Source organism: Mesoplodon densirostris, chromosome 1, assembly GCF_025265405.1.
Source record: "Mesoplodon densirostris isolate mMesDen1 chromosome 1, mMesDen1 primary haplotype, whole genome shotgun sequence".
In the NCBI taxonomy this organism is placed as follows: Eukaryota; Metazoa; Chordata; class Mammalia; order Artiodactyla; family Ziphiidae; genus Mesoplodon; species Mesoplodon densirostris.
In genome coordinates this window covers 187,344,683-187,371,905 of record NC_082661.1, presented here as the reverse complement: position 1 = coordinate 187,371,905, position 27,223 = coordinate 187,344,683, and the positions used below count along the sequence as shown (strand labels likewise).

The 27,223-nt window shown below is 37.6% G+C and overlaps 1 protein-coding gene across 2 annotated transcripts in view; it reads left to right on the top strand.

The window, feature by feature from the left end:
• Nucleotides 1-27,223, top strand: part of ADAMTS3 (ADAM metallopeptidase with thrombospondin type 1 motif 3) — a 306,795-nt gene that overhangs the window by 133,621 nt on the left and 145,951 nt on the right. For both annotated transcript variants that reach the window (XM_060092563.1, XM_060092568.1), the window contains exon 4: nt 11,224-11,380. In XM_060092563.1, coding sequence (XP_059948546.1) covers nt 11,224-11,380 — 157 coding nt within the window. The remainder of the gene's footprint in view (nt 1-11,223; nt 11,381-27,223) is intronic.

The following is a 27,223-nucleotide window of genomic DNA, read 5'->3' as shown; positions in this document are numbered from 1 at the left end:
TGATACAAGGCCTCCAAAACCTTGTTTCCCAGAACTGCCCTGTGCAGACTCTGCTCTGAACGAACGGGTTACCCACTGCACTAAAGCATGTCTTGGGCTTTCGCACTTCACAACCTTTGCTCAAGCCTGAGCTGTCTCACTTCTAATGCCTCCTCTCACATCGCCAGTACGGCAATCCTTCCACCTTTTGAAGACTACCATAAGCCTCTAAAAATTCTTCATCCCCTCCCTTTTACCATTCATTTATGTCATTTTTCATCAAAAAATGTATTGAAGACATACTTTGTGCAGCCATTGTGCTGGTGCTGAAGGAGACAAAGGTGAATTAAGAGATACAAGTCTGCCCCAGGAGCTGACACTGCCACAGGGGAGACAGAGAATCATAAAGTTAACATTTAGGTAAAACAACCTGGCATTTGTGTTAAGGGCCATGAGAGAAAACACATTGCTCTGAGTCAGAATGAACAGCTAACATGGATCCTAATTTAGACAGGGGTACTTAATCTACATGGGGGTGAGGAAGTCAGAAAATCATTTCTAAGGAAGCAACATTTTTTTTTTACAACTTTATTGGAGTATAATTGCTTCGCAATGCTGTATTAGTTTCTGCTTTATAACAAAGTGAATCAGTTATACATATGCATCTGTTCCCATATCCCTTCCCTCCTGCGTCTCCCTTCCTCCCACCCTCCCTATCCCACCCTTCCAGGCGGTCACAAAGGACCGATCTGATCTCCCTGTGCTATGCGGCTGCTTCCCACTAGCTATCTACCTTACGTTTGGTAGTGTATATATGTCCATGCCTCTCTCTTGCTTTGTCACAGCTTATCCTTCCCCCTCCCCATATCCTCAAGTCCATTCTCAAGTAGGTCTGTGTCCTGTTTTACCCCTAGGTTCTTCATGACATTTTTTTCCCCTTAAATTCCATATATGTGTGTTAGCATACAGTATTTGTCTTTCTCTTTCTGACTTACTTCACTCTGTATGACAGACTCTAGGTCTATCCACCTCATTAAAAATAGCTCAATTTCATTTCTTTTTATGGCTGAGTAATATTCCATTGTATATATGTGCCACATCTTCTTTCTCCATTCATCTGTCAGTGGACACCTAGGTTGTTTCCATCTCCGGGCTACTGTAAATAGAGCTGCCATGAACATTTTGGTACATGACTCTTTTTGAATTATGCTTTTCTCAGGGTATATGCCCAGTAGAGGGATTGCTGGGTCATATGGTAGTTCTATTTGTAGTTTTTTAAGGAACCTCCATACTGTTCTCCATAGTGGCTGTACCAATTCACATTCCCACCAACAGTGCAAGAGTGTTCCCTTTTCTCCACACCTTCTCCAGCATTTATTGTTTCTCGATTTTTTGATGATGGCCATTCTGACTGGTGTGAGATGATATCTCATTGTAGTTTTGATTTGCATTTCTCTAATGATTAATGATGTTGAGCATTCTTTCATATGTTTGTTGGCAGTCTGTATAGCTTTTTTGGAGAAATGTCTATTTCGGTCTTCTGCCCGGTTTTGGATTGGGTTGTTTTTTTGTTATTGAGCTGCATGAGCTGCTTATAAATTTTTGGAGATTAATCCTTTGTCAGTTGCTTCATTTGCAAATATTTTCTCCCATTCTAAGGGTTGTCTTTTGGTCTTGTTTATGGTTTCCTTTGCTGTGCAAAAGCTTTTAAGTTTCATTAGGTCCCATTTCTTTATTTTTGTTTTTATTTCCATTTCTCTAGGAGGTGGGTCAAAAAGGATCTTGCTGTGATTTATGTCATAGAGTGTTCTGCCTATGTTTTCCTCTAAGAGTTTGATAGTGTCTGGCCTTACATTTAGGTCTTTAATCCATTTTGAGCTTATTTTTGTGTATGGTGTTAGGGAGTGATCTAATCTCATACTTTTTCATTTACCTGTCCAGTTTTCCCAGCACCACTTATTGAAGAGGCTGTCTTTTCTCCACTGTACATTCCTGCTTCCTTTATCAAAGATAAGGTGACCATATGTGCGCCGGTTTATCTCTGGGCTTTCTATCCTGTTCCATTGATCTCTCTTCCTGTTTCTGTGCCAGTACCATACTGTCTTGATTACTGTAGCTTTGTAGTATAGTCTGAAGTCAGGGAGCCTGATTCCTCCAGCTCCATTTTTCTTTCTCAAGATTGCTTTGGTTATTTGGGGTCTTTTGTGTTTCCATACAAATTGTGAAATTTTTTGTTCCATTTCTGTAAAAATGCCAGTGGTAGTTTGATAGGGATTGCATTGAATCTGTAGATTGCTTTGGGTAGTAGAGTGATTTTCACAATGTTGGTTCTTCCAATCCAAGAACATGGTATATCTCTCCATCTATTTGTATCATCTGTAATTTCTTTCATCAGTGTCTTATAATTTTCTGCATACAGGTCTTTTGTCTCCTTAGGTAGGTTTATTCCTAGATATTTTATTCTTTTTGTTGCAATGGTAATGGGAGTATTTCTTGATTTCACTTTCAGATTTTTCATCATTAGTATATAGGAATGCCAGAGATTTCTGTGCATTAATTTTGTATCCTGCTACTTTATCAAATTCATTGATTAGCCCCAGTAGTTTTCTGGTAGCATCTTTAGGATTCTCTATGTATAGTATCATGTCATCTGCAAACAGTGACAGCTTTACTTCTTCTTTTCCGATTTGGATTCCTTTTATTTCCTTTTCTTCTCTGATTGCTGTGGCTAAAACTTCCAAAACTATGTTGAATAAGAGTGGTGAGAGTGGGCACCCTTGCCTTGTTCCTGATCTTAAGGACGATGTTGGCTGTGGGTTTGTCATATATGGCCTTTATTATGTTGAGGAAAGTTCCCTCTATGCCTACTTTCTGCAGGGTTTTTTTCATAAATGGGTGTTGAATTTTGTCGAAAGCTTTCTCTGCATCTATTGAGAAGATCATATGGTTTTTCTCCTTCAGTTTGTTAATATGGTGTGTCACGTTGATTGATTTGAGTATATTGAAGAATCCTTGCATTCCTGGAATAAACCCCACTTGATCATGGTGTATGATCCTTTTAATGTGCTGTTGGATTCTGTTTGCTAGTATGTTGTTGAGGATTCTTGCATCTGTGTTCATCAGTGATATTGGCCTGTCCTTTTCTTTCTTTGTGGCATCCTTGTCTGGCTTTGGAATCAAGGTGATGGTGGCCTCATAGAATGAGTTTGGGAGTGTTCCTCCCTCTGCTATATTTTGGAAGAGTTTGAGAAGGATAGGTGTTAGCTCTTCTCTAAATGTTTGATAGAATTTACCTGTGAAGCCATCTGGTCCTGGGCTTTTGTTTGTTGGAAGATTTTTAATCACATTTTCAATTTCAGTGCTTTTGATTGGTCTGTTCATATTTTCTATTTCTTCCTGATTCAGTCTTGGCAGGTTGTGCATTTGTAAGAATCTGTCCATTTCTTCCAGGTTGTCCATTTTATTGGCATAGAGTTGCATGATCTTTTGTATTTCTGCAGTGTCAGTTGTTACTTCTCCTTTTTCATTTCTAATTCTATTGATTTGAGTCTTCCTTTTTTTCTTGATGAGTCTGGCTAATGGTTTATCAATTTTGTTTATCTTCTCAAAGAACCAGCTTTTAGTTTTAGTGATCTTCGCTATTGTTTCCTTCATTTCTTTTTCATTTATTTCTGATCTGATCTTTATGATTTCCTTCCTTCTGCTAACTTTGAGGGTTTTTTGTTCTTCTTTCTCTAATTGCTTTAGGTGCAAGGTCACATTGTTTATTCGAGATGTTTCCTGTTTCTTAAGGTGGGATTGTATTGCTATAAACTTCCCCCTTAGAACTGCTTTTGCTGCATCCCATAGGTTTTGGGTCGTCGTGTCTCCATTGTCATTTGTTTCTAGGTATTCTTTGATTTCCTCTTTAATTTCTTCAGTGATCACTTCGTTATTAAGTAGTGTATTGTTTAGTCTCCATGTGTTTGTATTTTTTACAGATCTTTTCCTATAATTGATACGTAGTCTCAGCGTTGTGGTCGGGAAAGATACTTGATACAATTTCAATTTTCTTAAATTTACCAAGGCTTGATTTGTGACCCAAGATATGATCTATTCTGGAGAATGTTCCATGAGCACTTGAGAAAAATGTGTATTCTGTTGTTTTTGGATAGAATGTCCTATAAATATCAATTAAGTCCATCTTGTTTAATGTGTCATTTAAAGCTTGTGTTTCCTTATTTATTTTCATTTTGGATGATCTGTCCATTCGTGAAAGTGGGGTCTTAAAGTTCCCTACTATGAATGCATTACTGTCGATTTCCCCTTTTATGGCTGTTAGTATTTGCCTTATGTATTGAGGTGCTCCTATGTTGGGTGCATAAATATTTACAATTGTTATATCTTCTTCTTTGATCGATCCCTTGATCATTATGTAGTGTCCTTCTTTGTCTCTTGTAATAGTCTTTATTTTATAGTCTATTTTGTCTGATATGAGAATTGCTACTCCAGCTTTCTTTTGGTTTCCATTTGCATGGAGTATCTTTTTCCATTCCCTTACTTTCAGTCTGTATGTGTCTCTAGGTCTGAAGTGGGTCTCTTGTAGACAGCATATATATGGGTCTTGTTTTTGTATCCATTCAGCCAATCTGTGTCTTTTGGTGGGAGTATTTAGTCCATTTACATTTAAGGTAATTATTGATATGTATGTTCCTATTACCATTTTCTTAATTGTTTTATGTTCGTTATTGTAGGTCTTTTCCTTCTGTTGTGTTTCTTGCCTAGAGAAGTTCCTTTAGCATTTGTTGTAAAGCTGGTTTGGTGGTGCTGAACTCTGTCAGCTTTTGCTTGTTTGTAAACATTTTAATTTCTCCATCAAATCTGAATGAGATCCTTGCTGGGTAGAGTAATCTTGGTTGCAGGTTTTTCTCCTTCATCACTTGAAATAGATCCTTCTAGTCCCTTCTGGCTTGCAGAGTTTCTGCTGAAAGATCAGCTGTTAACCTTATGGGGATTCCCTTGTGTGTTATTTGTTGTTATTCCCTTGCTGCTTTTAATATGTTTTCTTTGTATTTAATTTTTGACAGTTTGATTAATATGTGTCTTGGCGTATTTCTCCTTGTTTTTATCCTGTATGGGACTCTCTGTGCCTCCTGGACTTGATTAACTATTTCCTTTCCCATATTAGGGAAGTTTTCAATTATAATATCTTCAAATATTTTCTCAGTCCCTTTTTCTCTTCTTCTTCTGGAGCCCCTATAATTCGAATGTTGGTACATTTAATGTTGTCCAAGAGGTCTTTGAGACTGTCCTCTGTTCTTTTCATTCTTTTTTCTTTATTTTGCTCTGCAGTAGTTATTTCCACTATTTTATCTTCCAGGTCACTTATCCGTTCTTCTGCCTCAGTTATTCTGCTATTGATCCCATCTAGAGTATTTTTAATTTCATTTATTGTGTTGTTCATCATTGCTTGTTTCATCTTTAGTTCTTGTAGGTCCTTGTTAAATGTTTCTTGCATTTTGTCTATTCTATTTCCAAGATTTTGGATCATCTTTACTATCATTATACTGAATTCTTTTTCAGGTAGATTGCCTATTTCCTCTTCATTTGTTAGGTCTGGTGGGTTTTTATCTTGCTCCTTCACCTGCTGTGTGTTTTTCTGTCTTCTCATTTTGCTTATCTTACTGTGTTTGGGGTCTCCTTTTTGCAGGCTGCAGGTTCGTAGTTCCTGTTGTTTTTGGTGTCTGTCCCCAGTGGCTAAGGTTGGTTCAATGGGTTGTGTAGGCTTCCTGGTGGAGGGGACTAGTGCCTGTGTTCTGGTGGATGAGGCTGGATCTCTCTGGTGGGCAGGTCCATGTCTGGTGGTGTGTTTTGGGGTGTCTGTGGCCTTATTATGATTTTAGGCAGCCTCTCTGCTAATGGTTGGGGTTGTGTTCCTGTCTTGGTAGTTGTATGGCATAGGATGTCCAGCACTGTAGCTTGCTGGTTGTTGAGTGAAGCTGGGTGCTGGTGTTGTGATGGAGATCTTTGGGAGATTTTCGTCGTTTGCTAGTATGTGGAGCTGGGAGGTCTTTTGTGGACCAGTGTCCTTAAGTTGGCTCTCCCACCTCAGAGACACAGCAGTGACTCCTGGGTGCAGCACCAAGAGCCTTTCATCCACACGGCTCAGAATAAAAGGGAGAAAATGTAGAAAGAAAGAATTAGTAGAAGTAGAAAGAAAGAAAGAAAGAAAGAAAGAAAACAGGGAGGGACGGAGGAAGGAGGGAAGGAAGGAGGGAAAGAAGGACAAAAAGAAAGAAAGAAGATAAAGTAAAAAAAAATAAAGTAAGATAAAATAAAATAAAATAATTAAAATAAAAAATAATTATGAAGAAAAAAAATTTAAAAAAAAAACAGCAACAGACGGATAGAACCCCAGGACAAATGGTGGAAGCAAAGCTGTACAGACAAAATCTCACACAGAAGCATACACACACACACTCACGAAAAGAGGAAAAGGGGAAAAAATAATAAATCTTGCTCTCCAAGTCCACCTCCTCAATTTGGGATGATTCGTTGTCTATTCATGTATTCCACAGATGCAGGGTACATCAAGTTGATTGTGGAGCTTTAGTCCTCTGCTTCTGAGGCTGCTGGGAGAGATTTCCCTTTCTCTTCTTTGTTCTCACAGCTCCCGGGTCTCAGCTTTGGATTTGGCCCCGCCTCTGCATGTAGGTCGCCGGAGGGCGTCTGTTCTTCGCTCAGACAGGATGGAGTTAAAGGAGCAGCCGCTTAGGGGACTTTGGCTCACTCAGGCCAGGGGTAGGGTGGGGTACAGAGTGCGGGGCGAGCCTGCGGCGGCAGAGGCCAGCATGACGTTGCACCAGCCCGAGGCACGCCGTGCGTTCCCTGCGTTCTCCCGGGGAAGCCATCCCTGGATCCCCAGACCCCGGCAGTGGGGCTGCACAGGCTCCCCGGAAGGGGGGCATGGACAGTGACCTGCGCTCATACACAGGCTTCTTGGCGGCGGCAGCAGCAGCCCCTGCGTCCCACGCCCGTCTCTGGGGTCCGCGCTTTTAGCCGCGGCTCGCGCCCGTCTCTGGAGCTCCTTTAAGCAGCGCTCTTAATCCCCTCTGCTCACACACCAGGAAACAAAGAGGCAAGAAAAAGTCTCTTGCCTCTTCGGCAGCTCCAGACTTTTCCCTGGACTCCCTCCCGGCTACCCGCGGTGCACTAAGCCCCCTTCAGGCTGTGTTCATGCTGCCAACCCGAATCCTCTCCCTGCGCTCCGACCGAAGCCCGAGCCTCAGCTCCCAGCCCCGCCCACCCCGGCGGCCGAGCAGACAAGCCTCTTGGGCTGGTGAGTGCCGGTCAGCACCGATCCTCTGTGCGGGAAGCTCTCCGCTTTGCCCTACCCAGGTACGCGGGGAGTTTTTTGCCTTTGGGGAGGTCTGAGGTCTTCTACCAGCATTCAGTAGGTGTTCTGTAGGAGTTGTTCCACGTGTAGCTGTATTTCTGGTGTATCTGTGGGGAGGAAGGTGATCTCCGCGTCTTACTCTTCCGCCATCTTCCCCGGAAGTCCCAGGAAGCAACATTTAAGCTGAGACCTGGTGAATAAAAATTAGCCAGCTAAGGGAAGTGTGGAATGGTAGGAGAGGAGCCTTTTAATTAGAACCAACAGCATTTCAAAAGCCCGAGGCTATAACGAGCTTGGGAATATCAAAAGAAAAACAACACTGAATAAAGTCTCCAAAGGCTGGGGCAGAATCAGTATGGGAGAGTGGCAGTGCTTGGGCTTCATAGGCATGGCTTGATGATGCAGGCCTTGAAAGCCATGGTGAGGAGTGTGGTTTTAGGTGCAATGAGAAGCAACTGAAGTGTTTCCAGCAAAGGAGTGACAATATCTTATTTGAGGCTGAGACTGCCATCTGCTCATCAAAAAAAGTTTGTCTTTTCTCCCTGGGCACACAGCCAGATTCCATTTCCTAACACCCTTTGCAGTTGGCTGTGAGCCAGCCATGTGACTGTATACTACCCGTGGAAGTAAGTGGTAGTGGTGAGTACCAGGGCCATCTCATAAAAATCTCCCATGGGTGCTTCCTCCTGCTGTTTCCCTTTCTGACTGGGCAGCTTGTATTGAAATGGCTGAGCCACCATCAGCCTCGACCCCTGCATGGCTGTGTGGAGCGGAGCCCCCTCCCAGCTGACCTAGAACTGTTCTGAGCTTTTATGTGAGCAAGAAAGGAGCACCTGATGTTTTGAGCCATTATATATTCAGTGTATTTGTCACCACATTCTAGTTTGCTAAAATAATACAATAATTTGAAAAAGAAATTTTGGCTGCTATGCTATGTGAAAATGTGAGACAGTGTGAACAGCAGCAGTGGCCAAAGTGAAATTCCCATGGGCCCTAGGGGTATTTCAGTTGAAATAGATTTTAGATAATTTCAGATGGAGAATCAACAGTTCCTATTGACAGTTTGCTTGTGCAGCAGGCCTGTGGGAAAAGAATCTCACTTGATTTGATTTTCAACTGCCATCTCACTTACTTTCTAGACTTTTCATAACATACCTCACTGAATACCTTTAGGCATATATTTTATTTATTTGATTAGATTGCCCTCAACTAGAGGGTAAATGAACCATGTCTTTGAGAATTTTTAATTTTACTATGGTATCTAGTACCGTGCTTTAGATAAGGTTTTTTTTTTTCATTAAACTTTGCTTAAATTGATGAATAAAAGGGTAGGCTCTCAGATTTCCTGTCCATAGAATTATTGGTGGTCATATGACCCAGCTTTTGCGTTTCCATTGATATTGCCCCAACCTGGTTTAGATTTTCAATTGCCTTATAAGGGGGAGGGTTAGCTGTGTTAAATTTCACCTGTGATCTAGTGGAGAAGTAACATCATGGGGCCTGAGATTTGAGTGTTTGCAACGGAAGGTATGTAGAAATGTTTTTTAATGGAATGTGGGTTAGTCCTTACTGCTTTTCCCCATGACTTTCAAGTGTCCCCAGTAACCACTGTCCATTGTTCAGAGGTTGCTGGCTTCTTCAGTGACCCTGTTTCCACCCAGGGTTAGGCATTCATCTGGGAGAATCATTATGATCTTTGGAAAGTCTCACAATAGGAGGCAATTTCTGTAATCCAAATAAGCAATGATGAGGTCTGTAACTAAGGATGTGGCAGTGGAAATAGAAAGATGGGAAAAGAATGTAAGAGACTTTACAGAACACTGTGACTGAATGGATCTGGGGCAAAGAAAAGACTGCAATGAAGATGAATACTGATAAACTTCAATCTGTAAACTTAGGTATACATCAACAGACCAGTGTTTCCATGACAAAGCCAGTTAACACTGCCTCCCACCAACAGATGGTGCTGGTAATGAGGCTGGATATTTCAGCCTTAGGCGTGGTACAGTTAACTTGTTATATGTTTACTGTGTTTGTGCTTAGTTTGAATCTGTTTTATGAACATTATTAACCCATCCATGCTTGAGCAAGGCAAAAAAGTGATGTTGAAATTACTGGTAAAACGAGATTGAAGAATATGACACTAATGCTAAAGAGATTTAAATGACAATTGAAAAGCATGAGAAAGATGTTGGAAGTTGTATTGTAAAGGAGATGAATCCATTGACAGGAGGAACAACTCTGAAGGGTAAAGATCTAATCAGGCCACTTGTGAAAACACTGCATTTTGCAGTACAAGAGTAGGGGAAAAGTAATTGATCAGATGAGAAAATAACTCCAAATATTGGAGTTGTGTCTGGAAGATCAGCATTACTACTGAATGCCCACTAGCTCAATGTTCTTTGTAATGAAGGCTAGAAGTTTGTTCAAGAGGGTAAAAACTAAACACTGTGAAAGAGCTGTAGTGATCTTTCCTTGTAAGACAAGGTGTAAATTCGAAGGCTGTTTGTATGAGCACAACATCTAGGTGGATGTAGAAATGGCATGTGGAGACACCATAGCTTCTAAGAATTCTCTATGAGGCTTACACAGGCAAAGGAGAGGATAGAGCATATCTAGTGGGAGAAAACAGAATTGGAAAGGGGTGACAGATTTGACTACAACAGAAAAGCCATAGTCATAGGCGTATTTGCTGAAAACGAATGCTATTCGGCAAGGTTTACCTACCTTTCATGTCTGTGCTGCTTGACATGGAGGGGTGGAGCCATTAGACCAATGGGTAGAAGAGGTGGGAACCATTCCCCCCAGCCTTGCCGATAGTCCATATGAGCCAGTGATCTCATATTTGAAAATATAGAATAAGGGCCTCAGAAGAAAAATATGACTTAGATCTGATAAATATTTTCAAAATAATTACAATTCTACACTACCACATTACTTCTTCAACTTTGTTTTCAAAGCAATGTACTGCTGTTCAAATTAATACTACGTATTAGTGTATGACCTTTACAGTAGGAATATGAACTATAACTATTTGACTGTAATGTGGACTCGATACTTAAGGAAGAATAAATTTCAGACAAGACCATCATTTCTCTTCAGCTATAGTATTGAATAGTATAGTCCTGATGTCTTGTAAATAAACCAAAGGTGAAACCGTGTCAGAAAGAAACACTAGAGAGGTGGAAGGAAGTAATTGAATGTAAGATAACCTTTTCATGCAGAAGGATGAAATTTGAGAAGGAAAAAATTATGTAAAATCATGAAAGTAGATTAATATGGGACAAATGAGCTAGTTCTTCAAATTAATCAATATTAGAAATGTGGGGTTTCCAGTGAAACTTAGGCTAACTAAGGACAGAAATAACTTGATGTAGTGAGTGCCCCATGGAACTCATTCCTCTCATACCATAGTGATATGGCAGGAAGATGTAAATGAGTTACAGAAGATGTAAATACTTGACATGCATGGACAGAAGCTCCACAATGGGTTATTATGGGAAATCAGAGATGTTTCTTGAATTTATGTGCCCATAAGATTTTTTTAGAGATAAGATACTGAGTAGAATATATAAATGTACTTCTTTTAGTCTGATAAGGTGTATAGATTGTATGATTTCCTTATTCTTACCCTATATAAAGCTCTTATTCTACCTTGTATGAATTTTTTATTCCTACCATAGATGAATTTCTGTCTTATATGAATAACTGATATTTATCGTAGCTTAACCATTTTACATTTATAACCAAAAGTGGAAAGAAAACCCATTAGTTTTCAAAAATTATATTCTTGCCATTTAAAAACCTACTTGTGAGCTAAAGACGATAGATATTTCTTTTAACATTAACACATTTTATGTTTTCTCTAGGCTGGAATGATAAAAGGTGATAATGATGAGTATTTCATTGAACCCTTGGAAAGAGGTAAGCAGATGGAGGAAGAAAAGGGAAGGATTCATGTTGTCTACAAGAGATCAGCAGTAGAACGGGCTCCCATAGATATGTCCCAAGACTTCCACTACAGAGGTAGGCATCTTTGATAATAATTAACTGTGATTCTAACATATATTGAAAATAACTGTCCCATCAGTTAAGAGAATGTGACTGTCATGTGCTCTTATATAAAATGTGGAGGTAGCAAAATAAGTTTATGTTTATATATCATGAAATATGGCTTGCCTGTTTTTAAATGCATAAAAGGAATATATGTTACAGGTATTATTTTATTTCAGGGCATTATTGTATCCCCCAATTTGTTATTTATGACTTCTTTTAAATTTTCACATTAAAATGATCTTTTCTCTAGCTTGTGTTAAAATTTGAAAATATTTGTGTCTTCCAGAAGTATCTAAATTATGCATTATTAATATTACTTTAAAACTTTTAAAATGAGATATATTGACATGACAAAGAATTATATTTTGTTTTAAGTCCAGCTGATAGATACATTTGAAAATAAGAATGCTATCTGACTTTGTCTATTTTGCAAAAATTTTTACAACATGGAAGAGACAATGAGTTGAATGATTCTGTCAAATTTTATTTTAAGGTAGGCTGAACCACCAAAGTCAAGTGAATTATGGCACATGAAGGTTTTCTATTTTGGTTTTAATGAGATCTGAAAGTAACTTTGTATTAAAGAGATGTTCTTATAAGTTGGGTATAGAAGTTCCCTTTATGGAGAATAAAGGAACTATGGGAATCCATGTTTTTTTAACCAGATCTCAAAAAGTCTGTACAGTTGACCCTTGAACAACATTGGGGTTGGGGTGTCAATCCTCCTTGCACTGGAAAATCCGTGTATTATTTATAGTCTGCCCGCCATATATGCGGGTCCTCAGCATCAGAGTTTCCACCTCCACAGAGTCAACCAATGCTGGATTCAACTAACTGAGAATCAGCGGATCATGTAGTACTGTAGTATTTACTTTAGAAAAAAAACACGTATAAGTGGACCAAGGCAGTTCAAACCCCTGTTGTTGAAGGGTCAACTGTATTTTCTTTTGCCAGGCCAACTTTCTGAATGGAAGGCAATGGAAATTTCCCCTAGGGAAATGTCAGGGATACAGATAATCTTCTTAATTTAGCATCCATCTGTCTTCTAGATTAATGATGTCTTTCGAGAGTTGTTACCTAGTTATTAGTCTGATTTAAGGGAAGACACCAGCTTCCCTTAATATGTTGTATTAATTGGAATGGTACAATTTAAAGTACATTTAAAATTAACATGGTCTGACAGTGTTTTGAGAAATTTCTGGTTTGAAACAACAGGTCTGTATTAATAGATGCAGTACTATGAAATGTGTGCCTATCCCAGAGGGTCACTGTGGTGTAATAGAAAGAGGATACACTTTGCAGTTAGATAAACATGTGTGAGCAATAACTCTACAATATCAAGTTGTTAGATTAGTAGTAGATTAACGTTTTTAAGCCTCAGTTTCTTTATCTGTGAATAGAAAACAAAAATATATCATGCAAAAATAAATAAATAAAAATATATTGAGCAGTTGTAATCAGTATTAGAACTAATATATGCAGATTGCTGAATGTAGCCCTCAGCAATAATAGTTGACTAATCAATGTTAGCTGTTGTTATTAATTATTGATATTATCTTCTGCAAAAGATTTACATGTTGAGTTTTGTTAAAGTTGAATAGTTAGACATTGCTTGCCCTCGTGTTGTGAATACATTACCATTAATTCTCATTTATAAGTACTTTCATGTTTTAAAAATGTTATTCTAAATCAGAAGGCTGGGTATGTCAAAGGATAGATAGTAGGATACAGTACTTTTTCTGTAGTCTTGGTTGTTATATATTAACAATATCTAATATCTCTTGAGGCAACGGTCAAACATATTTTAGAAAACCATAGCCCACCTGTATGGAATGGTCTTGGAGGACTGGAAACCAGATTAGTGTCTATGACTCTCATCCTGTTTGTTCCATCTGTCACACTACAGTTTCACCAAACTGTACCCTATTGCTCCATTTCAGTCCCTGAAGATATCTGTATCTATAAATATCAGCCCTTGGTACTTTCCAATAGTCTGATATTTATAGAGGAGGAGAGATTATTTTTTTTCTTGAGATCAGAAAATGCAAGAAATATTATGTTTAATACCTATTGCATTTTTAGATGCTAGATTAGGAGAAATAAGTTAGGAGTCAAGGTATGTAAGTTTAAAAGAATTGGATGTAATTAAGATATTTTGGGACATTATTTTAGGAAATTATTAAAAATATAAATTCCAGTAGCATCAGTATCAATATACTCAGATTATATGAGGAAATTTTAAGAATGCAGACTCTGAAGACTGTTTGAGTTTTTCAGTTGCAAATAGAAGATTACCTTATGGTAGAAGTAGGTCACAACCTAGAGTAATATATATTGGAAAGGTTTTCAACACTCACGGGTCAAAGCAAAAGGGGTTCCTTTGTTAACTCTCAGTTATCTTAAAACTGGAACCAAAATAGAACCATTCAGTTCTCTTAGAATATTCTGTGATAAACCTTAGTATGAGCTTAACAATTTTTATTTTCTTATTTATACAGTTCTGATTGAACTGAGTTGCTGGTGATATCAATTTACCTCCTTTTGAGAGTCTTAAAATGTAACTATATATTTTAAAAGTGTAAATATCCTCCTACCTTAAATAGAGATTCAAAGTTAGAACTCAAAGTACCATACTATAAAGTTTAAATTCTTCTTTTAACTTCTTGGTTATAGAACTGAGAGCCAAGCTTTTTCATGGCCTAAATCCTTTCCAAGTGAAAATTAAGAATATATTTTTATAATTTTTTCCATCATTCTAAAATGCAAAATTAAACAGATTCCAGGATTAGAAAGGTATATTGATTTAAAAATGACGACTCTAGTACCATATAAAATAGTGCTTTTCTGGATCAGTATAGGATGTTATTTTAGGAGACATGAGGTCTCTCTTCAATGAGTTATAAGAAGAGGAATAAAATACATAAGACTTTGTTAGAAAGAGATGTATTTGAGGGCCATGGGCTTCATAAATTTCTCTAACAGAAAATCAGGAGGAGTTTTAATCATAAGCAAGGCACTTCTATCAGTAGGGTCCCTATAAGTAAATACTCTGCTGTTGTAATATCTTACGGAAAAACCCCAATGAACTTTTTGGCCAACCCAATGCTTTGCTAGTTGTCACACTGATTGCCTGGCCACATTTCTTGCTTTGTCATTTTATCAACTCAGAACTGCCATTCATTTGAGGTCTGTAATTTGTTGCAAGTGTTCTAAATTAAAACAAATTATTACCTGAACTAGGTGAGTAGTAGTGAGAAGGAGAGAAGGAGCCCAATTGGGTTGAGATTGAAGTAAAACTGATGGGGTTATTCGATAGAGTAGATGGGGGGAGAGAGAGAGCTATCAAGGATGACTCAGAATCCTAATCTGGAAGACTAGAGAATTCTCTTTCCAGAATTCAGATATTTAAAATGGGAAGTAGAAATAGGCTTGATGAAGGATGACAAGTGGCTATACTTTTGGATATATTACGTTCAAGGATCCATTGGGATAGTTAAGTGAACTAAAAAAACTCATAGTGTATTTTCATAATCATGCCCCAGAGTCATTGCATGAGTGTCTTTATATACCTGTTGTAGTAGGAATGGGTAGAGGTTATCTTGGGAGTCAGGTGGCAGATATTGGCTCATGGATGCTTAGAATGTCTCTGCTTGCCTTCAACTCTCTCATTCCAAAATCTGTATCAGTGAGAATCAGAAAATGAACACTGCACAGGTTTGGGAGCCCATGAAAGATGTTTGCTACCTATCACTGTAGGAGAGAAGACATTATGTCCTTTAAAAAACAACAAAATAAAAATAAGACAAAAATTATGCTTCTACCATACTCAAGAGCCCTAAGTTATTCCACTTGACTAAATGCAAACCTGTATTTTGATTCTTTATCTTTAAGAATATTTATCTAGTTTTCCAATAAAAGTCACAGCTTTGAATCTGTTGAGACAATATATTATATGGTACAATTCAACAACAAAAACAGAATCCCTCAACCATTCCCAAATATGGCACAGATTTTCTTTCCTTGACCCTTAAGGAATTTATATTGTTTTTGAAATGAGGAAAAGTATGAATAGTGTTTAAAAATATATTGAACTTGTAAAATCATAAATAGGGCACTCTGCTCTAGAATTACTCTTTTAAGAATAACACCTAAAGCAGTTTTACATTTGGCAATATAAATAATCTCTTCCAGTGCAGAACTGGCAGGTATTCACAGCACATAGTACAGCCAGGTTCTGGCAAAGAATACCATCCTTTTCATTAACAACAAATATAAACTTGGCATGTTTATGATAAAGAAATTTGTCTACTTCATCTTAGGGGAGAGTTGAATTTACTTCTCTTTCTGATTTCTCCTTTGGGAGTATGGAGATCACATTCATTTTTGGCATCTTTAGTTTGTACAAAACTATTTTATATTTTACTGATTTGAAATTTTATTTGGTAACGACATGGCTAATAAACTATCAAAGGGTCATAAAGTTGACCTCCACTGTTTAAATCAGTCATCGGTCTAAACTCAGATAAAAACAAAATGTACTGATCATCTCTTAAGAATGTCTCCACTGTCATCAATAAGAAGTTTACTTTAGGCAGTCTGTTTTCTGGGGTGGGGAGGGGGACTGTACTTGTATGACATCTTTCAGCTTTTCATATTTTTTTCTTAATCCCTGGGCCCTTAGGCTTCTCCCCTCAAATTACAAACTATTCATTCACCAGAAGCTTTGTGTTAAAGTAATTTTTGTAATTACTTCCTACCAGTGGGAAACAAGGAATAGTAAGCCTTTATCTCCTGGCTTCCTTTCAGGATTTTCATTTTCCTGCATGAACCCAAGTGCTTGTGTTGCTGGTGTGGTTGTCATGGCGCTGTGAAGGAGTGTCTTTGTCCCAGGTGGGAAACATGTACAAGTCAGAAATGATTTGGGAGTTGCTCCTGGTTGCCAGGGAATGAAACTATGAAACAAGAACTAGAATAATAGGAAGACTATTCCTTATTTTAGTGACGCTAGGAACTTCCTAGGCACAGAGCCCTTCCTTGGTCTGTAGGCACATGAGTAGGTGCTATAGTCCTTGTATTTGGAAGTTCTCATGACTTATACCCTAATCAAAGAGAAACATTGGTGGACATTGTAACCCACCAAAAGGAAAAAAAATCAAATGCGAAAAATTAATTTTAGCAGATGTTTTCTTATTAAATGAAGCAAGACACATAATATTACTAAATCATTAAAGTCCATCAATAGCAAATATTCTTTTAGGTAGATGTTAAATAATAAATTTTTCACAGAAGCACAGATTAGTTTATAATATAATCTAAATTTCAGCTATTTGTCAAGGCTACTCCCATTGGATTCACGCGGAAATACTAATCGTATTTATGGAATTCCTTTTCAGGTTGGTTTTGTATGTTTTATCATCTAGGTGTTTATAATAATTATTGACAAAAGAAGGCAGTTGAAGATTGAATTTTTATATAAAGTAATCAGGAAGCAGAGTGAAGATTAAAGGAGCTTTCAGATGTGAAACATGAAAGATAATATTCCCCTTATTAACATGTCTTCCTGGGCCTATTCTATTTCTTCATGAATAGGTACAATGAAAGGAGCATTTATACAGAACAAGATTAAAGTATTACAAAATGTAACTCCGTATTTTTTCTAATAAGGTATTGAATGTGGAAATACACAAATGGTATTGAGAATTCAGAGTTGCTAGATTACTATTTAGTTATTGATGTGTTATTAATGGAGAAAGAGAATTGTAAGGTTTCAGATATAGTGTCTGTGTGATTGGAGTGAAATTGAAAGCAGTTAATCTATCTTAGGGTATGAAGCTAATTCAGGTAAACTTAGGCCAAATATTGATTTTTAAATTAAATGATTGCCTTTCAGAAGTAACTATATCAATTATTGACTTATGAAAGAGCAGTTCATACCAAGAAAAACCTTTGTTAATATTTAAAATGCATTTGCTCTTTCTGAATATAAAATATATCCTATTATCAAAATATGCCTTTTTTTTTTTTTTTTTGGCTGCATTGGGTTGTTGCACGCAGGCTTTCTCTAGTTGTGGCAAGCGGGGGCTACTCTTCCTTGTGGTACGCGGGTTTCTCATTGCGATGGCTTCTCTTGTTGTGGAGGACGGGCTCTAGGTGCATGGGCTTCAGTAGTTGTAGCACGTGGGCTCAGTAGTTGTGGCTCATGGGCTCCAGAGCGCAGGCTTGGTAGTTTTGGTGCACGGGCTTAGTTGCTCCATGGCTTGTGGGATCTTCCCAGACCAGGGCTCAAACCTGCATTCCCTGAACTGGCAGGTGGATTCTTAACCACTGAGCCACCAGGGGAGCCCTCAAAATATACTTTTAATGTTTGGTTTTATTCATTTCAACTGCATTTGCTTATGAGGGATAGACCCTATTTTTAGTAAAATATTAAGTATGTTTTGACTCTGCACATGCCAGGTATTCCTGTTTAAACCCATTTTAAAGCCTGTACTTATTTTCTTTACATGTACAATTTATAAACTTTCACATTAGTAAATGGGTAGGAAGAATTTGTGTAAGGATTATTTGTGTAAGAATATTTCTGGAGGTTAAGTAATCTTTTGCTTCATCATTGTCATTGTTTTCTTTTTCCTGCTAAATCATGAGTCATTAACTTCAACTATAAAATTTATTTATGAGGATCAGTGCTATTTGCTTCTGATCATCTTCATTTGGTATTCTGAAAACAATTTTTGTTTATGTGTGCAGGGGCCCTTGCATCCCTGCAGAGTATTCAGGTGTGTTATTCTCAATCCTCTCTTTCTTTTTTTTTTTTTTTTTTTTTTTTTTTTTTTTTTTTTTTGTGGTATGCGGGCCTCTCACTGTTGTGGCCTCCCCCGTTGCGGAGCGCAGGCTCCGGACGCGCAGGCTCAGCGGCCATGGCTCACGGGCCCAGCCACTCCGCGGCATATGGGATCCTCCCAGACCGGGGCACGAACCCGTATCCCCTGCATCGGCAGGCGGACTCTCAACCACTTGCGCCACCAGGGAGGCCCAATCCTCTCTTTCTTTATAGGATCTTTTTATCCCTGTCTTGATGTGGGGAATCTTTCAGGTAGATGACATAGAGAAATGGGACAATGGGAAAAAATAAATGTAGCACAGAAATAATATTTTTATTTGAAAATTGTTTGAGATTAGATTATGGGGACTATGAATTAAAATGTGAGGGCTACACTCAGACCAAAATAAATGCTCCTTTAATGCATGATTCTGCAAGGGGAGCTGAATACTTGGTTTTGTTCTTTCTAGACACCAGAAATTTTATTCCAGTTTTCAGCTGTGATTCATCTGGTCTAAATATGTAAATTTAAAAATCCTTAATGGAAGTTCTTGAACTTGGGACTTTGTATATGATGGAAAGATTTATTTTAGGAATGATTGGAGCCATTTCCCTAAGTTTAATATATAATATATATACTATAAGGTTTACTGCAGATATGTAGTTATATACAGCATATTCTTAGATCACTTTACAGTACCTTACTAAATATCTGGAAAAAAATCTTTGACAAGAGGCATTGATTCAAATTGTTTTCCCATTTTTTTGTTTTCTGCTCATCGTTCACAACTATTTTAACCACTTATATGCTGTTCCACATTAACTTGTTCTTTGATTCTGTGCTGAGATCTTTGTTCATTATTTCAGCGCACCCTAAGATTTTGTGTATATTCTTGTCCAAAGGACAGTTTTTAAGTATTTTTTTAGGCAATACCTGAGTATAAACCAGTGCTCAAGGCTTATTTCTCTTGAGTGTGCTTTATAGATTTCTGTGTGCTCTTTAAATGTTAAGAATAAAGTCTGTGTGGTACCAAAACGTTTTGTGTTCTAAATTCAGTCCTCTGTTTCAGCACATTGGCAGGTTATGTTTTCACATTTTCCATTTTATCAGGACTTACCCCACGTACTAAGGGGATAAGAGCAATGTCTAAGCCCCTTTTGGTGAGACAAATTAGTGAAAAAGCAGATTCTTTTTATGTCCTGTGCTCTGTACTAATAAAATGTCACTGAACAGCCTTTTAGCAACAAGAAATTAAAATATTAGAACAGTTTTTAAGTTTCTACATTCCCAGTTCTGGATGACATTTGTAGATAAAGTCAATATAGCAATTTGATGCAAATAAACGTTGTGCTTCCTCATTCTGTAATGCTGGGCTTGGCTTTCAAGTCTAGTGGGAAGTCCTAAGGAAATCACTGCTAGGTATAGTAGATGCACCTCCCTATTTATGTTTAAAAGAGATACAATTAATTTAATTAGGTTAGATATGTTGTTTTTGTCTCTTCAACATCCTTCTCTCATCTGTGATGACCCAACATTTGAAAAGTCAGTGGAAGCATTTGTAGTTGTTATAGGGTTGCTATCATCTGAGTTCCACTGGGCATTTTAAAGACACTATCACTCACTAGTTCTCTTCCTCTTAAATTTATGGAAGACATATTCTAACATCCTGTTATCTCAGACTTCTACAAATTATTAATGAACATTTATGGTATACATTGGGATTATTTTTATAGAGTTGAGATCTATAAGCTTTGATGTTGGACAAAATCACTATTACATTAACCACCCAGATTTTTATCTTTAAGTAAAATCCCAACCTTTTTGGACTTTTCATCTTTCCTAGTTATATGATCCCAGTTATAATGAGACTCAGATTTCAACTCACAGTATCCACAAGCATGTCACTCATCTCTGTTTCTTCCTTTTGTGACCTTATGACAACTTTGATAAAGCAACTCAAATAATCTGAATTATTCAAGTTTTGTATCCTGAATACAAATTAAGGAAATGGAAAGCCAAGAATTTACTTTCAGTAGTAGGAATTATGAAACTGGACCTTCCTTTTATTAATAGAAATGGTGACTTTGTAGCACATATTGATTCTTTACAAATATTCACAAAGAAAAGAAAAACAGAAGGAATAAAAAGCCCAGATATCCTAAATGTGAAACGCATCACATTTTGATTTAGTACAGAAGTTTTATATGTTAGCCGGTATGTGGGCTTCTTTGGCTGGCTGAGTGGGCCTCACTGGGGTGATAGTCCTTTTCGGCCTGGCTGCTGCTAGCTCCGCTGGCATTCACTGCTGGCCCTTCTCAGCTTGACTCCAGTCTGCTCTCATGGGTGCAGCAGACCACCCTGAGTTCTGGCTAGGGCTCCTATTTCCCCAGCCCACATGATCTGCCTGCAGCTTCTGTTGTGGGACCTCATTGATGCTGGTTCAGCAACCCTCTTAGACAGGCTCCCCAGGAAGCTCAGATACTGCTGTTCTTATAGCACCTGAACCAAGGGGACTCATGGCTTCCTTGGCTGAAACTGGATCGATGTGCTAGCAAATGCAGTGTTCTCCTTCCAGAGTCCCCAGAATAGAGCAGGAAGACAGGCTTTGGCCCTTGGAGGTCCTCAGAGATCTGTATGTTTTAGCACTGTGTCCCTTCTCTTGAGACTTTGCCTCGAAGGGGAACTGGGAAGAAATCCGGATCACTGTCTCCTCATCCCAAAAGCAGTCCAAGATCAAAAGGGCCAAGGCTGCCTTTTTCTTCCTCTAATTAAATGTTTTTTCCTCACTACTCCAGCCTCATGATTAAGACTGACAATGGTCAGGACTTTTTCTCATAAGAGGAAAACACAAATAAAGAACAAACAAATAAAAAAACCTCTGTATTCTGGTCTCCAGGCCTAGCATTGATATGTAATGTGAGAACTATGAGGATCTAGAAAATCCTTTCTCTTTTAGCCTACAGATCTCTGTTATTTTGAAAAATCTTATTTGAACTCCAGAAGTTGAATGTTGAGTCTCTTTATATTCTTGATGCAACAATCCTAGTGTCCAACAGCCTCTTTCCTTTCCCTTCCCAACCTCCCAGCTAGAGTTTGGGGATAATTAGCAAGTCATTTATGCACAAAGACTGAGAAGATAATTATATTTTCCAAATATCATCCCCATTTCACAAATCAACCTATTTCTGGGATTCACATTATTGTAGTTCCATATTGTTGTAGTTGCAGAAACCATATACATCAAGGGGTTGTTGAAAGAGCTCTTGTTAGAATCGTATCCCCTCTTATTGTATACATGTAATTTGGGGTGAAGAATGATAAGATGTCAAGTGCAAAATAGCAAAAAAACAGGGTTAAAATGGAATTAATGTCAGAAAAAATAAATTTTATCTTTATAACTTAAGTGTACCTTACCTCACGATTTGTAATCTAAACCAAATCACAGATATGGTTTTGACATCCCGAGTCACTAGAAGAACCTGGGAATTTTCAGTTTTCCAATGTCTATATATCTAAATTTGGATTCTTAATCCTACTTGACGGTTATTTTCTTTTTCCAATTAATATCTGCAAATATGGAATTTTATCCCAAATTTTACAGTACTTGTGATTAAAAGAAGAAATCAAATTTATTCTCTTTGCTAATATAGAATCCTGATATTTTATTTATGATATGATTAAAACAAGAAGTGATTTTTATGCAAATCAGAGAATAGTAGTATTAATACAGTCCTCAGGAGCCCATTTACTTACTTTTGCAGATTTTTCTAACTTTTTGTCCAGAGATAGAATAATGGTATTGAAAGTGATAGAGGTACCATGTCCAATCCTCCTTCAGTACAAATAGGGAGGTCATCTGTTTTAGTCTTCTTCAATTCTTGGCAATAACAAAGGAAAAATTAATAAGACCAGTCATGAAGGCAGTCCCTTACCTTAGGTCCCCAGCTCCAGTAACTAAAGCTTAAAAAGAACAACTTAAATGTGATAGACATTAGAAAAACTAATGGGAATGGGAAACTAGGTGCTCAGTGTTTAATCTATTGAGAATACCCCTTATATTTCTAGGTATGGAGACAAAATATAAGTGATTATTTCAGAAAACATATTTTGATTGATATAAGGACACATTGCATTAAGATAGGATCACACACATTCTCTGTTCCACCCCCTTTGCATACATACTCTAACCCCACCTTAATGGCCATTCCTGTGAAAGGTATTTCAAAGCCAAAGGAATATAGTCCAACTGTGTTAAATTTCTTAGAGTAAAGTTAGCCAAGGATATCCTGTAAAAACAGACTCAAGCATTTGAATATGATCTCTTGAGCCAGTTTTAAAATTAGATCTTCAAACTGGGTCTTTAGAACACTAAAGAAATCCAGAAATCTAAGCAGTGACTTTTTTTATTGTTGTTACAAGACTATCTAACATGTATCTTTTAAGTAATCTTTACTATTTCCTATCTCACAGAGAAGGAAAAAAAGCTCACATTTTTCAGCTAGTTCATAAGAAAACTAAAACATTTATCAGAGATGGAATATGTCTACAGCTTATGCCTTCACAAAGTATGAAGACATAATGTGTAATTATTAATGATGAGTTTTAGGCAAACATCTAGTGTATTATTGATATAAATATATTATTTTTATTTGTTTATTGGGTACTTAACATATGCTCTCCCATAGAGTATAGTGTACTTCGATAAAGATTGATAAAGAAACATAACAACTAAACTAAACCATTACACAATTAGCCTTATAATGACTGATCTAGAAAGCATGTTATGCGACTTTAGAAATATCAGTGAAGGCTGGAGTGTTTGAGGAACTTCAGGTAGATAGTGGAGGATGCCTGGATGCAATGACTGGGAAGAAAGGAAGACATTCCTAAGGAAGCAAGACAAAAATTCAGGTAGAGACATAGTGGTGATACTATGATGATGATATTATTATTAGTAGCTATTAATAACTAAAAGTAGAAAAGGCTCAAATATGTCATGTTACCTCAAGGGATTTTTGTTTGTTTGTTTTTTACATAATGACTAATTTAAGCTGATTGAGTCAATGTCTTAGCTGCTATTGATGTGGTAAATTTTTTTTCTTTTTGAATTTTATTTATTTACTGTATACAGCAGGTTCTTATTAGTTGTCTATTTTATACATATTAGTGTATACATGTCAATGCCAATCTCCCAGTTCATCCCACCCACCCCCGGCCACACCCCGCTTTCCCCTTTGGTAGATTTCTTTTTTTCTTTAGTATAGTTTTAGCCCAGAGGCTTACCATTGAGTACCTTTGTGACCTATATCAAGTTACTTAACCTATCAGAGACTCCGTTTCCTCATCCATCAACAAGGCGGAGAAAATAATAGTATTTACTTCAAAGGGTTGTCTTTGGATTTATCTGTAAAGCACTTGATTTTAGTTCCTGGCATGTACTAAACACTCAATGAAAGTTACCTCTTACTACTCTTGTATCATAACTACACTTTCCCTTTGTGGTACTTTTATAATCTTATAAGAGCCACCGGCTATCTTTCTTTGAACATGTGGTTTGTTATATGCTTTCATCACAACATCACTTTTGTTTTTCTCCCTTTGGTGTCATGCAAATTCTCACTCTTGTGTTTTACTTTCAGCTTCTAGGAAATTGCTCTCCTATAGAGTTTTCTGGATGATGGAAATGTTCTACCACAGTGCTATCCAATACAGTAACCACTAGGCATATGTAGCAATTGAGATGTGACTAGTGCAACTAAAGAACTGAATTTTTTGTTTTACTTAATTTTAAATTAATTTAAATGTAAAGAACCAAGCCAAGGATTTGCACCATGATATATATCTTCTTGATGGTTTTCAAAATTCTTTCATGTGCCTTATTTCATTTGATTCTCCCAAGAATTATGTGACATAGAATAGGTGGGATTACCCCAATTTTTCTTGTTTGCAACATTGTTTATTCAAGGTCTAGCACAAGGACCAGCACAGAGCAGATCTTCAATAAATATTGATTGAATGAATAAGTGATTGATTCTGATACTCAGAAATGTTAAGTACCTTGCCCAAGGAAAATTATTTAAAATGTTTTAAAACACTCTTAATTTGATGAAAAAGTGCAGGTTTTCCAGGTACTTTTTAAACTGAACAAAACGAGCTTTCAACTGACATTTGTCAGGAAGGTCAAAAATGAAATTCTCTGTAAGACTCACAGTGTCAAAATTTCTCTGGAATTCACAGGAGAAAATTCCAAGGAAGATAATCCAGAAAGAGCACTTATCACCTCAGATGTCTGTTTATCAGACCCAGACTATGTGATGCAGTCCCCTGTTGATGGTCTGAGGGGACTTCCTTACATAGTCTGAGTGTCTGAGAGTGGCTGTTGAATGGGAATCAGGAAGGAGATGCACAGCACAGAAGAGATTATGGGGTGCTCCAGATTTATGATGTAGAGCTTGCTTACTAAGTCACCATGGCAATTGCCACACATTTCATTTTCATTTCTCATTCTAAAGGCATTTTTCATCTTTATGAATTTCCATAAAGATGCTTATGGGTTTTAAGTGGGAGATGTAAAGAGTGTACTGTTGGACAGTATAGGTCTCCTCTGTCTTCATAAATACTTGGCTGGAATTTGGGCCCTTTTGCCCCTTCGTAGATATTTTTTTCCATCACCATCGTTGCCAAATTTCTGTGAAGAATGTATCTTCTTTAACTCCCTTCTTATCGCTTAGTCTCTTATCCAGCTCCCCCTCAGCTTGGCTCTCAACCTCAGCACTTTACATAAATAGTTTTCCCCAGATACTGAAAGACACTTAAACATTTCAACAGATTTTTTTTTCTTAGAGCTCATTCTCTTGGGCCTCTCATGACGTTTGGTAGCATATTGTTTCTTTAGGTTTTCTGTTCTCTTGGCTTCCGTCACTCTCACTGTAGCCTTCCTATCCCTTCCTATCTCTGATCAGTTATTTGGGTATCTTTTCTTTTCTGATTATTTAGTAGTGCATTTCCCTTCTATTCAGTTTTGTCCTACATGGTTTCAAAAGAGATACTCTTTTTTATGGCGTCCAGTATCATCTTTACCAAATATCCATAAACCTTTCTGGTATGGCTTTTGGAGCCTGACAAACCTGGGTTCAGACAGTAGCTCTGCTGCCGATGAGCTCTTTGACCTTAGGTACTTCGGACAACTTCTCCAGATACCATTATTTCATCATGAAAATTTCGACCACCTTAAGATGCTGTTGGTGATGTACTTACTGCCCTACATAAGATGGGCAGTCGACTCATAATCTCTCTCACATCTTTCATTGTCCTTTCTTACCGCTGCCAAAACAATAGTTTGTATCCTTTTCTCATATTTGTTTCAGGAAAAGTCAGTTAATGCCAGATTTCAGAGACCTTATTTTACAACTTAAAACAACAACAACAACAAACCCCCAGTGTACTCACAGAAGTGATATAGTTTTGTGATATGTATTTTAGAAGATGTGTCTTCCATCCAAAAGGAGTATAGAATAGAGGAGTAACAGGATGGAGGCAGCTTGGCAGTTACTGGAGTAATCCAGGTGATGAAAGCATCCAATATGTCTACTCCAACATGAAAAGGGAAGAGTGGATGGAGTTGAATGCATTTTAAGAAGCAGAGCAAAACATTTTCATAGGGCCACTTTCATGTGAGGCTATTTGTGATCATTATAGTCATTACGTTTTTTAACTTAAAAAATTTTTAAGTAACATGCACAACAGAATGCCTTATGCCATCCCTGACTTTCATGTGAGGCTATTTGTGATCATTATAGTCATTACGTTTTTTAACTTAAAAAATTTTTAAGTAACATGCACAACAGAATGCCTTATGCCATCCCTGACCCCCACTCAATCTCTTAGCAGAGTATTCAGGGACAGGGCAGAGATCAGGGTTCTCTGTTATATACATTACTTAGTTTTTAATTAATATACAAAAAATATCTTAAATTTTTAACCATGAAATAATTATAAATATTCCCACACAGTGTGCTTCAAAAGTAATGTCACAGGGCCTCCCTGGTGGCGCAAGTGGTTGAGAGTCCGCCTGCCGATGCAGGGGATACGGGTTCGTGCCCCGGTCTGGGAGGATCCCATGTGCCGCGGAGCGGCTGGGCCCGTGAGCCATGGCCGCTGAGCCTGCGCGTCCGGAGCCTGCGCGTCCGGAGCCTGTGCTCCGCAACGGGGGAGGCCACAACAGTGAGAGGCCCGCATACCGCAAAAAAAAAAAAAAAAAAAAAAAAAGTAATGTCACATGTTCATCTTTGTAAGAAGCAAAAAAAGAGATTTTTGTGCCTGGTTAGATGTAGATTGGGGAGAGACATCTAATGTAGTTAGATAGACTACCTTATTGCATCCCTTGTTTCTTATTATTTCTGTAAACTTATACTCTTTTCTGTTTCTTGAGTATCTTCTCGTCACCTCTATTTAGTGTTCATTTTCCAGCTCAAGGGTCATTTTTCAATGAAAGTGATTTTTTCTTTTTTCCCTGAAATTCTATAGTCCTAAAAAGTTCATTTTTACACTTTGCCATATACCATCTTATGATATGTATTATTTCCTTAATTTATTAGAATCTGGTTTTCAGCCCCTCCTATTTCATTTATTTTCTGAATAAATAACAAAACTCTTTAATGATAAACTATGCTGCTACATTTTGCTTTTTACTCACCTTACCTCTCTGTGACATTAGACTCACCCTTTGGCTTTCATGACTGGAGTCTTGGATTTACTTCTTAGCCTCCTTCCTTGATAATTTTTCTTCTTTCCATCCTTTTCATGCAAGTCTTCTTTAAGGTTTTTGTCCTCTTCTTTTCTCACATTTTTGTACCATTGGTGATCTGTGGGAGAATTACACGGTGGTGTATATCGTCCACATTCCTCTTGAACTCCAAGACTGTATATTCAACCACTTTTTAGCCACCTGCACTTGGATATCCCACAAAGACCTCTAACTCACCATGGCCAA